General features: G+C 40.7%; 1 protein-coding gene across 1 annotated transcript; it reads right to left on the minus strand.

Annotated features, from left to right (window-relative positions):
* Positions 1-3,619: 3,619 nt before the first annotated feature.
* LOC149839866 (E3 ubiquitin-protein ligase RDUF2-like) lies at positions 3,620-5,597 on the minus strand. The gene has a single exon (XM_090002857.1). It carries the CDS (start codon positions 5,224-5,226, stop codon positions 4,057-4,059), a length of 1,170 nt encoding a protein of 389 aa, XP_089858983.1. The 5' UTR covers positions 5,227-5,597; the 3' UTR covers positions 3,620-4,056.
* Positions 5,598-13,993: the final 8,396 nt, after the last annotated feature.

Genomic DNA, 13,993 nt, shown 5'->3' on the forward strand with positions numbered 1-13,993 from the left:
GTTGGATATTGATCTACAAACCAAAAGGACATGTTAGATATGTGAACCAAGGGGGGGGGGGGGGCTACTCCCTAGGGTCAGCCAACATACTTGCTGTCCCTAGTATTAAGGGTTTTGTTTCTTCTGGGAGAGGCAAGGCTCTTGGCCTTTATGTGAAGGAATAAGAACCAAATTTTCCTTAGGAAAAAACCACATAAATAAGATGATGGTGGCAATATGATCCATACTATGGAAGTGACACCCCTTTTTTGGGTCCCATGTCTAGGGGACATGACACGCCATGTGTATTATTTTACAATTTTTAATAATTTTTGCAATCCCAATTATATTTTAAATATGTACATTTCTTAAAATATCAAATAATATTTTTTAAACCAATTAAGTAGTTAAAAAATATGTTGTGATTTTTCAAAATATTTGTGAATTAGCACCTCCTATATATTGAGTCCCTGTGTCTTTGTGACATAGGTGTGGAGGACACCATTTATCAAAAACATCCCCTTATTGTGACATGAACAGTTTCGGGGTGGATATTGGACAGAAGGAAACCCGTTGGGTCAGTTTCTGTTTTTGGTTTTCATTCATGATGAATCCGAATATATGTCCAGCCCCATTTATACATGAAGTCTATCAACTGCCCCACAATGGCTCTGCTCATCTAGTAGGTGCAGCTTGTGAAGGTCACCAAGTTGACAGAATATCAGAGTTTGAATCTCGCAACGGGAATCCTTTGCCACAAGGTCGAAGCTAGGTTTACTCTCCGGTCACGACGACCATAGGTATGGCAGGCTGAGCCAGCGCAATCAGGTCTTTGTGTCGGGTGTGGTTTATTCGGGTTATAAATCGAGCAAATTAAAAAAAAAAAAAGCAAAGAAAATGTGCACTCACATATCAATGTTATCTGAATCAGCCCAAAGACAATTTAAAAAAAGAGCCGATTCAATTCATTTTTTTAAATATTTTTTAAGGAGATTAAAAAAAATGAATATTTTTTCTATTTTTCAATGTCATGTGTCATTTGAAGGTAAAAGTTGATGGATTAGAAACGATTTGAACAGATTTTAAGCACATTAACACATACACCCTAGCACATGTGTAATGTCTCTCTTTTTTTTTATAAAAAAAACCCAGAGTAGGACCCACAACAACCACTCTGCCTTACCTGGCCCACCTCTCAAAAGCTGCAGACACACCTGTGTACCAGCAGGGTTTGATCCGGGATCTTCTACTCCATACACCTTCACAACCACCTCACTGGCGACGCACACACAGATGTCAGCTTTCAAGTCACCAACCTCACAATCACAAATCAGTATGCATTGTAGTTGGCAACCATGAAATAAGCAAATTTGGACCACAGAATAAAGGCTTACGAGCTAAGAAAGATAAGCAGATGCCCCTTTCTTGATAATGATAAAGATAAACAAAACGACTTTGTGATGAGAAAAAAAAAAAAAAGTCACAAGCTTTATTAAAGGAAGTAAAGCACTGTGAGAGAGTGTCCTTGACTACATGATAGTGACTGCCCCATATTGATTTAACTTGGCCCCCGTTAAATTAAGTAAGAACATGGAAAATAACGTTAATATAAATAATTCTTTCTTAGGATTGAAGATTGAAGGCATTTTCGTGTTGAAACGAGATTTCTATGATGTATAAACTGCAAACAAAAATGTCCAGACTTGCCTGCCTCTCTCTCTCTCTCTCATTAAATGTGTTCACACATAGAGGCTCAATCTGACTTGTCAAGCAAAATACTTAAAAGGGGTGTGAACCTAACCTATGTCAAAAGGATAGGCTGTTTGGGCCCAAGCCTATTGACCTACCCTGCGGTTAAATAAAAACAAGGTCAACTCTGTCAAGCGGGCCTACACGCAGAGACACAAACCAAACTAAGAAAAGTCAAGCTCCCCAACAAGGCCTCAACCTGCCCATGGGGCCTACCATTAATGGGATGAACAATTTCTCAGCTGCAACCTCTCATGATAAATGACTTGAAGGTGATGTCCAATTGGTCTCAGACTCATGGATAGAGAGGTCTTCTCATATCCTGAGTTCGACCCGTGTGGCTGTCAAGAGGCTCTTCCAAGGTTAAGAGAAGAGCCACATAGTTATGGCAACCATAAGTAGGTCTAGTTGGGAGTAGTAGTCAGGTCTATATAATCCTGGGCATGGTTTTTTTTTTTTATTGCCCTCATGATCAGAGACCTAACCATGCTCGCTCTGTCTGCCTTGTCTGCTTTATTATGATCACTGTCCTGAAAGCATAAAACTCCGTGAGCTTTTAATTTTTTAACGAAAAAATTACCCTCATGATCAGAGACCTAACCATGATCATGCTCGCTCTGTCTACCATCACTGTCTTGAAAGCATAAAACCACTACTGCACCCCCATACACTGGGGCCTATGGTGACCAGGACCCACACAAGGGCCAAGAGGGAAACTAGGCCCCTTCCCCCACGCATGGTTAGTCTACCAAACGGGTCAGCCATCGGTTTTTGAAGAACCGACAATCCCAAAATGATGGTGGACAAACACATAGGGCTCTGTTGCAGACTTGCAGAAACTTTCCTGACCACCAACAACATCATTTACACCTCCCCTGCAATAGAGACAAACATTGCTACACTAGCCACCTAGAGACTATATAAAGAGTTTCCTGTATGATTCAGAGTAAGGGTGAGTTGTCTAGTTCAGCTGGTTTTGACTGATTTCATGTTACAGAGAGAAGCTGTCCATCAATTCTACACCTTTTTAGAGGTTTTCTTTTGTATCACTTCCCTAGCTTTTGGCCGGGCCATGGTAAATAACTAAATATAATAATGGCACTGATACCCTACTCTTGTCAGTGACAGAGCTTGAGTTATAAGACACTTACTGCTACTATCACCGAGCGTTAGAAAGCAAGCCTTGTACTAAAGGGTATGGGAATGGGATACCCACTTGGAGTCACTTCCACATAAGACCTCAGGAAGGAATATATAGTGAAAAACTCATTCCACCAGTTTAAGCCCAGCCGAGTTCAAGATTGCTCAGGTCTGACAGCCCAAGAAAAGAATAAAGCAGAACTGAGACAACCGAGCAGAGTTCAACATCTTTCAAGCTGTAGAATAAACTCAAGCTGATAATATTCGCGAAAAAAAGCTTCCTTTCTTTTTCAAATCTCTGCAGGCTCTTTCATGAACAAGATCCCCCAAGGGGAAAGATCAGATCAATCATACAAGTGTGCCAATGAAAACTCTTGAATCACATGTGGAGCCTAATACAAAATGAGTCTTAACTATGCTTTGTTTTCCTTTGGCGTTATGCCAACAGATAAGATTCAATCATTCAATGGAGATGCATGCATGGAGGCGAATGCATATGGGAATAGGCAGACTCCTAAACAAACGCTGCCCTCTCGTCCTTGTCATCCAAACGCATGTGATGTGCCTCATGAATGAGAGAGAGACTTGTGGCGTGGGAAGAAAGCAAAATCCTCAACCTTATCACCAAACCAGGAGCCAAGTCCTTGACCAGAGGAAAAACGAATCACACCAAGAAGCAATAAACCATCCACAAACAAAGCACAAAGAATGAAAAAGAAGATTTTAAAAAATGAAAACCAAACAAGAAATATAAGAATTAATGAATGATTAACCATGTAATTTGCAAAAGGGCACAGTACAACAGAGGGTTTGTAATCATACAAAACAGATGCTTTAACTATAATCTCCATTTTGGGTTCGTCAGGAGAGAAACAAAACAAAACACCAGGATGAATTTTTACCAAAATTACCTTTCCTTCTCTGCCGGAAAAATACCTTTCCTTCCGACTTCTCTTCTTCTTCATTTCTCAGATTTCGCTTACATTTGATCATCTGTTAAAATTTGGATTACCCCAATCACCATCTGTACCATGCTTTGTATATTTACAGTCCAAGAAAAAAAGATTATACATATCAAGAATGGCTCTTACAAATCCCAACAAATAAAAGAAGATCAAACATCTACCCTTACAACCATAGCACCACCACATGAAGAAAGCTTCGCATCCCTTATTCCGACAGACTCTACTACCATCTTGAAACCCCATTGCCATACTCAAATGCCCATGCCCCACGCTGCCTGGACGGCCGGTGGCCTGAACCACCAGACTCCGAATTAGATGATCTCAAAGAAGAAGAAGAAGAAGATCGAAGCCTGCCAAAGAAGGAGAAGAAACTCCTGATCACGCGCCCGATCCCGCTGCTCGGCCTCGCCCTGCTCCTTCGAGCAGTGACCCAAGGTATCCGCCTGGGCGCAGCCCCTGAATTGAAATCACCATCCATTTCCGTATACACCAACGGAAGCTCGTGCTCCCCCGCGCGCCGGCTGCCGGAAAACCTCCCCACCGCGAATCCACCACCAGGAAGCCTCCAAATCGTCAAACCCACAGTCTCTTCCTCCTCCGGAGCGTCGCTCGACCCGGGCGCGCTCCTCGCCCGGACCTGGGCATCGGTGGGAAGCTCATGGCGGCACACGGGGCAAGAATTGTGCAGGGAGAGCCAGGGGAGGATGCAATCGGAGTGGTAGATGTGCTTGCAGGGCATCTCCCGGGCTTCGGAATCGAGCTCGAAGGGTTCCTTGCAGACCGCGCAGTGAGAATCCGTGCTGATGTGCTCGGCGACAATCTTGATCGTGGGCATCGACTCGACCGCGCTCTTGGACGCGGGCGGGTGCTCGCAGCGCCCGACGCCATTCGCCTCGATCTGAGCCAGCTGGTCGAGGAGGCGATCGAAGCCGGAGCCCATCAAGAAATCCGACATGCTCTCCGGAAGCGGCCGGAGCCCCGATCCGGCGCCGTCGTCGTAGTAGAGCTCGAAGGCACCCCTCTCCGCCGCGGCCGGGACCGGCCCGCCCTCGGCTCCTTCAGCTGGTCCGCGGAGGACAATCACGGGATTGAATGTCGATCTCTCCCCGCTGGCCCTGTTCCTCCTCCTGAAACCGGAACCCCGGTCGGAATTCCCCCGTGGCGTTCTCCCGGGCGATCCCGCAGCGCTGCCGCCGGCGCCTCCGCCGAGCATGTACATCGCCGTGGCGGCGGGCTGTAACCGGTGCCTCCGGCCGTCGATCGACCTCCTCGGGCTCTCGATCTCCTCCACGAACCCTCCATCGCAGTCCGGGCAGACGACGTTCTCCCTGTTCTGGACGCTAACGAACTGGCTGCATTGGTAGCACCAGTAGGAGGAGTTCAACGAAGACATCTACAACCCTCTCTGTTCCTTTCGTCTCACCGTCAGGAAACCGACCACTATATCCCTCCCCAAACACGAAACCCTAAAATCCGCGAACAGAAACCCGAAAAAAAAACCGAATTTTTCCGAAAGAAAACTGAAATTCCCCGGGAAATGAAGCCCTACAGGTAAGGATTCCAAGAAGTCCTATCAAAATCACCAGAAATTTTTCCGAGAGATCCCCGAAATCGAAGCCCTAGACCTTCAGGAACCCCTGGAATTTCTCAACCAACGGCATCCCCTCAACGGAATTTGAAACCGTACGTTCGTTTCGCTCGCGAGAGACGAAAGACGACGACACCTTCACAGACCGAGAGAGAGAGAGAGAGGCGGTGGGTGGGTGGGTGGGTCTGAAGAGCGGACGAGAAAAGCGAATCGATTTTTGAAGATAAAGAAGAAGAAAAAAGGTCTCTCTCTCTCTCTCTCCACTCGGAGAGAGAGAGAGAGAGAGAGGAACGGCGAAGACGCGTGCACGCCTTTTGCGCGTGTAACGGCGACTCGCTTTTCGCTTTTAACCGAGGGCGGAAGCCGTGACGGGAAGTCGACGTGGCAGCTGAACTGACAGACGGAAGCCGTTAATTGGCCCTCCGCGGTTCCGACTCCACCCCACTGCCAGCCGAGCCGAGCCGATCCGGCGCGAAGCTACAAGTTGGCGCTGCGCCGATCGTTTTGGTTCCTTCCTCCCTCCCCCCCTCGGCGTAGAGGGTGACGTTAGTGGGTTTTGACTATTTTAGTGACAGTTCTGCCCCTGTTTTTAGTTTATTGCGCTCGCAACAAAACTACTGAGCGACTTGTTTCTTTTATGGGGAAAATTTTAAATACCACTCAAACTCTTTGGTCTAATTCATGCACACGCCCAATCGTTTTGAAAGTTTGCAAATTCTCTCTCAAGTTTTGTTATTGTTTAATCACATTTCCTCAATCATAAATTAATACTGGGTAACTCATATTTTAAAGTTACCATTTTACCCCTATAACTGGTGGGAAAACTAGGGTTTGGCAGACCCTACCCGATTTATTAATGAATGGAAATGTACAAGGAATGAAAAAATGGATTCCAATAAGGTGCCATATCCGTTCATAGATTATTCTCTCACAGAACCCCAAGACAAGCTACGGATTCAGCAACATTATTAAAACTCCTAGCATCGAAACAAACCCTACATGCAGAGAAAGAATACAGTAATTCGAGAACATAAGAAGGAACAAGATTAGATCATCCTTTGCTCTAACAAAAGGCTAGATGATTCCAATATGATACTCACGTTAGGTTCGATCATTCTGATTTACTTTCTCATTTGAATGAGAAAGTGAAAAGAATTTCTAAGGAGCACTGAACATGAGATGTCAAATCACAGGAGCCCCACCTGTGATTTGTACTTGCTTTTTAGAATTACTTTCTAAAAAGCATGAGATCTCAAATCACAGGACACCTTGTGATTTGATATCAGAGGATTTGAGATCACAGGGTATGTTTGGTTGAGCCTCGTGAGATTAGAAATCATTCAAATGAGATGTGGAATCTCATTTTTTTTCAGATAACCAAACAAAAACATTTGTTACTTGTGTTCTCTCAACCCGTGAACTGTGAACTTTTTTCAAAATATCTGGCCACCAATGCCATATACTAACTGGACCTATATTTGTTTCTCAAATTGATTATTTTTTACTTTCTTAATGTTTTCTCTCGCTGCTTGTCACTTCCTATTCGCTTTCTCCCTGTTTCCTATGTTTTTCATATTAAAAAAATATAATTTTACATAACAAGCTTGCATGTTGGTTTTATATTAGTATTCATGTTATTTAATTGCTTTATATTATTTGTTTTTATTTTTTATGCACTTGCATAATTGTTTCGTAACTATATCTCGCTTCCCACTTTATACTACTTTTTTAACACTCAGCTTCATGCGTCGTTTCTCGAATCCACTTTGTTTTATGGTAACTATGTTGTAAACACTTTCGAATCATACCATGGTCGGATTCTTTGAAATCACAAAAAATAAATTCATCTATGAAATGAAACCATCCAGCTATTTCTTAGATCTACATCTAAAGAGGTCCTCTAAGATATTAACTGAAAGCTTAGGGATGGCAGTGGACCAGGGCGTGTGTGTGGGACAAGGTCTCCACCCCCACTCCATCTCAAAATTTTGGCTTTTATCCTTGCTTCTATCCCTGCATGAGTTTTGATTTTAACCTTCATCCCCTGTCCATTCTCTGTTTTATGTCCTCCATCTTCGATCCAAACGGGGCAAGGCAGGGCAAGGTTCCATTTCTCTGGTCTTTCCACCGCTACCACCTTTTTCCATTAGAGGAAGGAAAAAAGAGAGAAATGAGAGTTCGCGTGTCTTATTAAGAAAAGGAAAGGAATGAGAAGAGAGATTCGAGAAAGAGTTTTATGTTAGGGTTAGGAATATATATATATATATATATAATTTTATAATATGTATGTGTATAATAATAATTCTCTTAATAGGGATCAAGAATGGGGCGGGGAAAAGAGTAAATCCATCATCGCCTCCATTTTCGCACGGGTTTAATTTTAAGATTCATTATTTGTTTCATGTTCTCTATCCTCGGTCCATGTCCCATTTCATGTCCTCCATCTCCGGTCCAAACGGGGCAAGGAAAGGTGGAGCTCCATTTCCACCCCCTCTGCCCCATCCACCCCCATCCCTATGAAAGCCAATGATGAACACCAAACAGGGGATATCATTTGATGACAAATCTTACAAACTAACCTGTATTGGGCAAACAAATGGTTATCAATCTCTTTCTCTTTTTTAAAGAGTGCACACCTACTAGGAAAGGAAAACCCTAAGTGTTTCAGCGCTGTTAGGGTTAGGGTTCAATGATAAATAAAAATGTTTCAGGAAAAACGACTTTGAATAATTTATAAAAAAATTGGGTGATGAACTGACATATAATAATAGACTATGTAAAAAGGGTTTTGTCAAAAATATTTTATAAAATTTCAAAAAAAATATTATTTTTTATGAAAATATTATAATTTATAAATTCTGGATTGATCATAATTTTTTTTAATTTTTTTTGTACTCATTATTTTTTAGGTCTGTTTGTTGAGATGTATCATATTAACCATCTAGAAGGATCCCATTTATGAGAGTTAACCAATATTTGAACTTTTGCTATAATTATATTATCTACTAATTCTCTAACTGAATTTTAATGAAAACTTTATAATTAAACTTTGTGTCATTTAATTAACCTAAGTAAAAACTTTGGCAAGAATTTGCAAAATCTCAAGCTTTTGGTGTTCACATGAATTACACCCAAAATGTTTAGGGGTATTCAAAAAATTTCTATTTTTTTATATGGTAGGTTGGATAAAAATAGGCTGGGCAAGCTCGAGCATGAAGGACCAACGTTCGTCTCTGTTCAATTCATATAGGCTTGTTAATTAATAAAATTTTTATTTTAGGTATATTTTATATCAATAGTGAAGATGATTGAATTGTTTATCTTGCAAGCAATAACCTTAGAGTTCAAATCCTATTGTTTACAAGCTTGAAATAATTATTTATTTTGCTGGCTTGGCTTAGTATGTTTAAGGTTTAAATTATATTATTTTTAACTTTGATATATATATATATATGTGTGTGTGTGTGTGTGTGATTGTGATCTAGCTCGGCTCGACACAAGAACACCCTCTGTTTGGTTCATTCTGCTAGTTTACCAGCCCTTGTCTTGATGTAGTTAATATGAGTTGTGTTATCACTTTTTTAGTTTCAACTGCTGGAAAAAATGGGTCCAATTTCAATCCATTATAGCTGGAGTAGGATCCGGCTTGAATTGCTTTCACGGGTCACAAAGCTGCTTGTTCGGGTCAGTTTTTTCCTTTTTCATGCTGGCTATTCTAGGCAATGGATATACAATCAAACCACATTTTACCCACAGGCTGCCCATGGCCCGGCCCAAGTTCTTTCAAGCCCAGGAATGCGGCTGGTCAACTTTCCGGTCAGCTCGATTAAAAATAGACGAGCTGGTCCGGCCCAGCCCGGATCAATCTTTGTCTTTCAAATTTGACAGGAAACACATGGTCCATCTTTGGTTTTTACCTCTGGCCTGACCCGAACCAGGCTTAACCCGGCTGTCCCTTTTGATAAGTTACGTCTGACTAAATGACTGGCCCTGGTTTCCACCATCAATTCTAGAAGCAGTAATACTACGTGTGCAAATGGGTCAGAGCTTTGACCCAACTCCAAACTGGATCCAGCTTATATTAGCAGATCCAGATAATCATATCCGAGTTCGGGTCAGATTATTTGGGATAAACAACGTCAGGTTAGTTGGATCCAGATCATCATCAGATGAATAAAATGGTTCAGAGCCAGGTTAGAATCGGGTCTAATCGGACCAATTTTATCATTTCACGTGAAAGCCAATATACATGACCTATTATCTGCAAACCAAGTTTCATAGGGGTCCGATTATATCTGAATCTGGAATGTTACCATGTGTTTCGAGATAAACCCAGATCTGAATCCGGACTCACTCATTGAGGGTGTGTTTGATGTCATGGGTCTTTGAGGAGATTCACAAGCACGTGGATCAAGGCATGGAGTCCGTGACTTGATCAAATCCACTGATCTATAGTCTGAGAGCTCCTTGAATCTCGAATATCAGAATCAATGATGTTTGGTATGAGATCCATTGGATCTCACTGGTTCAATCCTAAACTCAACCCATATTTAACCCGTTTGCATCCCTATGCAGTATGATGTCACTTTCATAGGCCCAAGGTCCAATTCATGTTTTTGACCCAATACCAAAATGTGAGCTAAAGTCAGACAACCCCACCTATGACTAGGGGTGTCAACGGTTCGGTTCTGGTTTGGACCCATGTAGGTCCAAACCTGGATATGACTTTGAAGTGCTGGTACCAGATCCGGACTCAGGTCCAATCCGGTCTACCATATGAAAAACCACAACTGGTCCTATATAAGTATTACATGAACATTTTCCCAGTTTAGACCCGATATAATTAATAATATTTATTGAAAAATCATCGATCTTAATCGGAACTTGGGTCAAACCCGGATTTGGTATGAAATTTCACAAACCATACTAGGGTCCATATACTAATTGGACCCTTCAAGTCTTGCACGGATTTAATCGGACCATCTTCTTTATTACCAAACCCTAACCCTGTAGGGTTTGGCAGGAGTCGTGTATGGGTCCAATCCAACCCTTACCTATCACAGACCTACTTACCCAATCTAAAGCTAAAATTATTAACCTTTTTAATTATTATTAATCAACTATTAAATTGGCAATGAGAGGGATAGAGCGAGAAAAGTTGACCAACATGTTAAACTGTGTGCTCCTCTCTTCTCAATGAGACTTTGACAAAGAAGACCCGTGGATCCACTTTGTCTTTTTACTAAAAACTGGACCACTGATCCAAAGAGCGATTGACTAAAATTGCCGACCCTAAAGAGACTGTTCCTCTTATTTTATATTATTTTATGTAATTTTTTATTTGTATCTTTTTGGTCCAAAGCTGACCAAAGGAATCTTATTGAGGGGAGGCCACATGAGACATGAATTTTCCAAGAATAAAAATAAAATAATTTTTTTAAAAAAAAATGGGAAAAGATAATTGCTTGGTGAAGAGAACACCAAAAAGTAGATGCCATGTTTCCTTGTTTTTCACTACCTTTCACACTCACACTTGTGTCAATTCTGCAATGAGGAAAAAAAGGGAAGGCCAAAAAAAGAAAACAAAAATAAAGTTGGAATATTTTATTTTTTGTGACAAAGATGGTGGAGGACATTATAGTCATTATGAGGAAGAAAGGGCTAATATTGTCCATATCAAGAATATGGGTGAGTTTAGGTGAATGGGATGTGTCACAAAGACACGTGTACCACACGACACGCAAATTCAAACATTTTTTAGAAAAAAGGACACGAGGTTTAATTAATCAACACTATTTGCTGATATTTTAATAATTAAAAATTGCACGTTTAGTAAAATGCTTATTTGAAATAAATAAAAATGATTAAAATGGTAAATAGTATTTGTACATCCAGTGCCTGTATCATCGTGTCTGAATGTGTCCGTTTATGTCACCAGGGACAGGCCACCTAAACCTGTGACATAGGTCCAAACAAACAATTGTTATCTCAATGGGTCTTGTCATATCAGATCCACAATTGGTTCGGTAGGACTCTTTATAGTTTCTATTTCCAAATGGGTTAATTTCCATCCCTTCTCTTATTGGATCCAAACCTTGAAAATGAACCCATTCTCATTTGTTGGGATCTTTTCCATTCTGGGGTTTCGAAGCACCAAAACTAAATCTGACAATATTGGATCTGGTGGGACTTCCCAAAATTTTAAACACAGATTTGGGTTGACTGAATCTTGGACCCAAACCCAAAGGGCTTTTCCTTATCTTGGACTGCAAGGTTGGGGGATGTGTGTAGGGGGACAGAACACGCTACCCTAAAAGGACAAGCATGTTCAACAAGGATCTCAAGTAGGGGATGTAAACAGGTAAACAGGTCAGACTCCGGTCGGATCCAGGCATTACCAAGTTCAACCTAATCGAATTTAGAGTCAGAGTTTGATGGAATCAGATAAAACCAAATCCAGACCCAACTAGCTCAAAACTCGATATTTACACTTAATTGATTCGGGTTTGAATGCAAAAGTCAATACCGAACCAAATCCAATTATTAGTTATGTCCCCATGTTGCTACCAAATCTGACTAATCAGATTCAGATTAAGATAAGGTGTTGGATTACAGCAGACCTGTTGACATCCCTAGTACCCTGCCAATGGGTTTGGTTTACCCGTACCAAACCTTATAGGGTCCAGGTATGGTGATAAATAAGAAGACCCAAAAGTCGGATTAATACATGGACCCATGTATAGGTTGTGAAATTTTACACCATACCCAGGCCTGACTCGAGTTCCGATTAAGTCCCACAAATTTTCAATGTAAAAATGATTAAAAAAAAATATTGTTTTATCGAGTATGACTCGGGTCTGGTTCATGTAGTTTTTATTGGATCCGGGTATGGTTTCTCTTAAGGTGAATCTGTTTAGACCCGAGTCCTGACCTGATACCATACCCGAAAATCAAAACCAGGTCTGGTTTTACCTGGGTCTGAACCAAACCCTACCTGTTGACACCCCTAATCCCTAGTCTCAAGGATGCTTCCTTGGCAAGTTCCTGCTAACTTGACCAAGGGAAATGCTTACTATTTGGTGATAGCAACTTGACTAATCAACCTAGCTGAAAATCGTGCTATGTTGACCCAATCCAACTTCACGTGTATGTATGTAAGGAAGCACAACTTTAGTAGCCATAAAAAAAAAAAAGTTTTGACCATTGTGGGTTGTTGATTTTTTGTTGATTTTTTTGGCCATTGCAAGATGGCGTACGCAATTAAAACACTCAACTTTGTCCTAAAAGAAACTTCCATAGGGTTTGATATGGTTAAAAAAATAAAAAGGAACAAGGATTCTATATATATATATATATATATATATATATATATATATATATATATTAGGGATGGCGGGGTAGGGGACAAGGTCTCCACCCCCGCCCTATCTCAAAATCTGAACCTCCATCCCCGCCTTCATCCCTGTTTCATGTCTTCCATTCCAGGTCCAAAGGGGCGAAGTGGGCCCTTGGTCCCCTGCCACATAGGAATTGTATAATTTTAAACATAGTTACAAATCTTGTTATCATGATTTTCTTGAAAAAGAAAATCTTACGATAAACTTAAAAGGTTTTTGTTTTCCTCAGAGAAATCTCATGAAAATATGGGCATACTTAAATTTTTAAAATATATAATAAAACATTTAAAACATACGAAAAAACATCAAGAAATATACTTTATATAAATATTGAGTTAATAACACAATAATATCATGATACCAACACTATTTTTTAGAATAAATAATAATTTACCAATATCATATTATTTTTATATAAAAAAAACATGGGGGTTGTTGTTGCTTTATCACGGTTGGGGCACGTGAGGTTGGGTGTCCTGAACCTGGAGTTTTATCTTGCTGGGAGGCAAGTGTCCCGATTCTCAATGAGGGTTTTATTTCTTCATCAAAACAAAAACTTTTTTTATATCATGTTGGTTTTAAAAAAACTCGCAAAGAAAGCACGATATTTTTTAAAAAAACAACCGATATTTGTGCCTACAATTTCAGTGTAGCATTTTTTTTTGAGTCGTGAAATTCTAGTGCATTGTGAGCTGCAGGTTGCAAGGGTAAGTTCAAGCTGGGATGATTTTGGAGAACAAGTGACCATCTCAAGTAGGTTAGTCACATAGGTTGCAAGGATAAGTTAACCAACCACTACAAGAATGGGGTAAATAGCGCCAATGTTTCTGGTCGTTATTGGGCTTATTTATTGTCACTATAAGTCTATAACAATGATAAATAATGGCCATAAATTTTTGGCTTTAGTTAAGTAATAACGATGACACTTATAGGTCGTTGTTAATGTGTAACTCAACACCGGCCATGAATCTTATCGAAACTAGGAACACCACTAGTGACAACCCACCCTATAACGTTGATATTTTTGTATCGTTGTTATAGCTTGTAACAAAAAGAATTAACTCACCGTTATAGTCTATAACGGTGAGAAATAAGTCACCGTTTTAGGTTATGACAGCGACAATTATGTTGTCATTATAAGTTGTAATGGCGACATAGTATTAAGGCCTATAACA

The sequence above is a fragment of the Nuphar pumila genome, chromosome 4 (genome assembly GCF_984573655.1).
Source record: "Nuphar pumila chromosome 4, dmNupPumi1.hap1.1, whole genome shotgun sequence".
Lineage (NCBI taxonomy): Eukaryota > Viridiplantae > Streptophyta > Magnoliopsida > Nymphaeales > Nymphaeaceae > Nuphar > Nuphar pumila.

Excerpts from the sequence above, each read along its gene's own strand:
- LOC149839866 (XM_090002857.1), bottom strand. The coding sequence starts at position 5,226 with ATGTCTTCGTTGAACTCCTCCTACTGGTGCTACCAATGCAGCCAGTTC.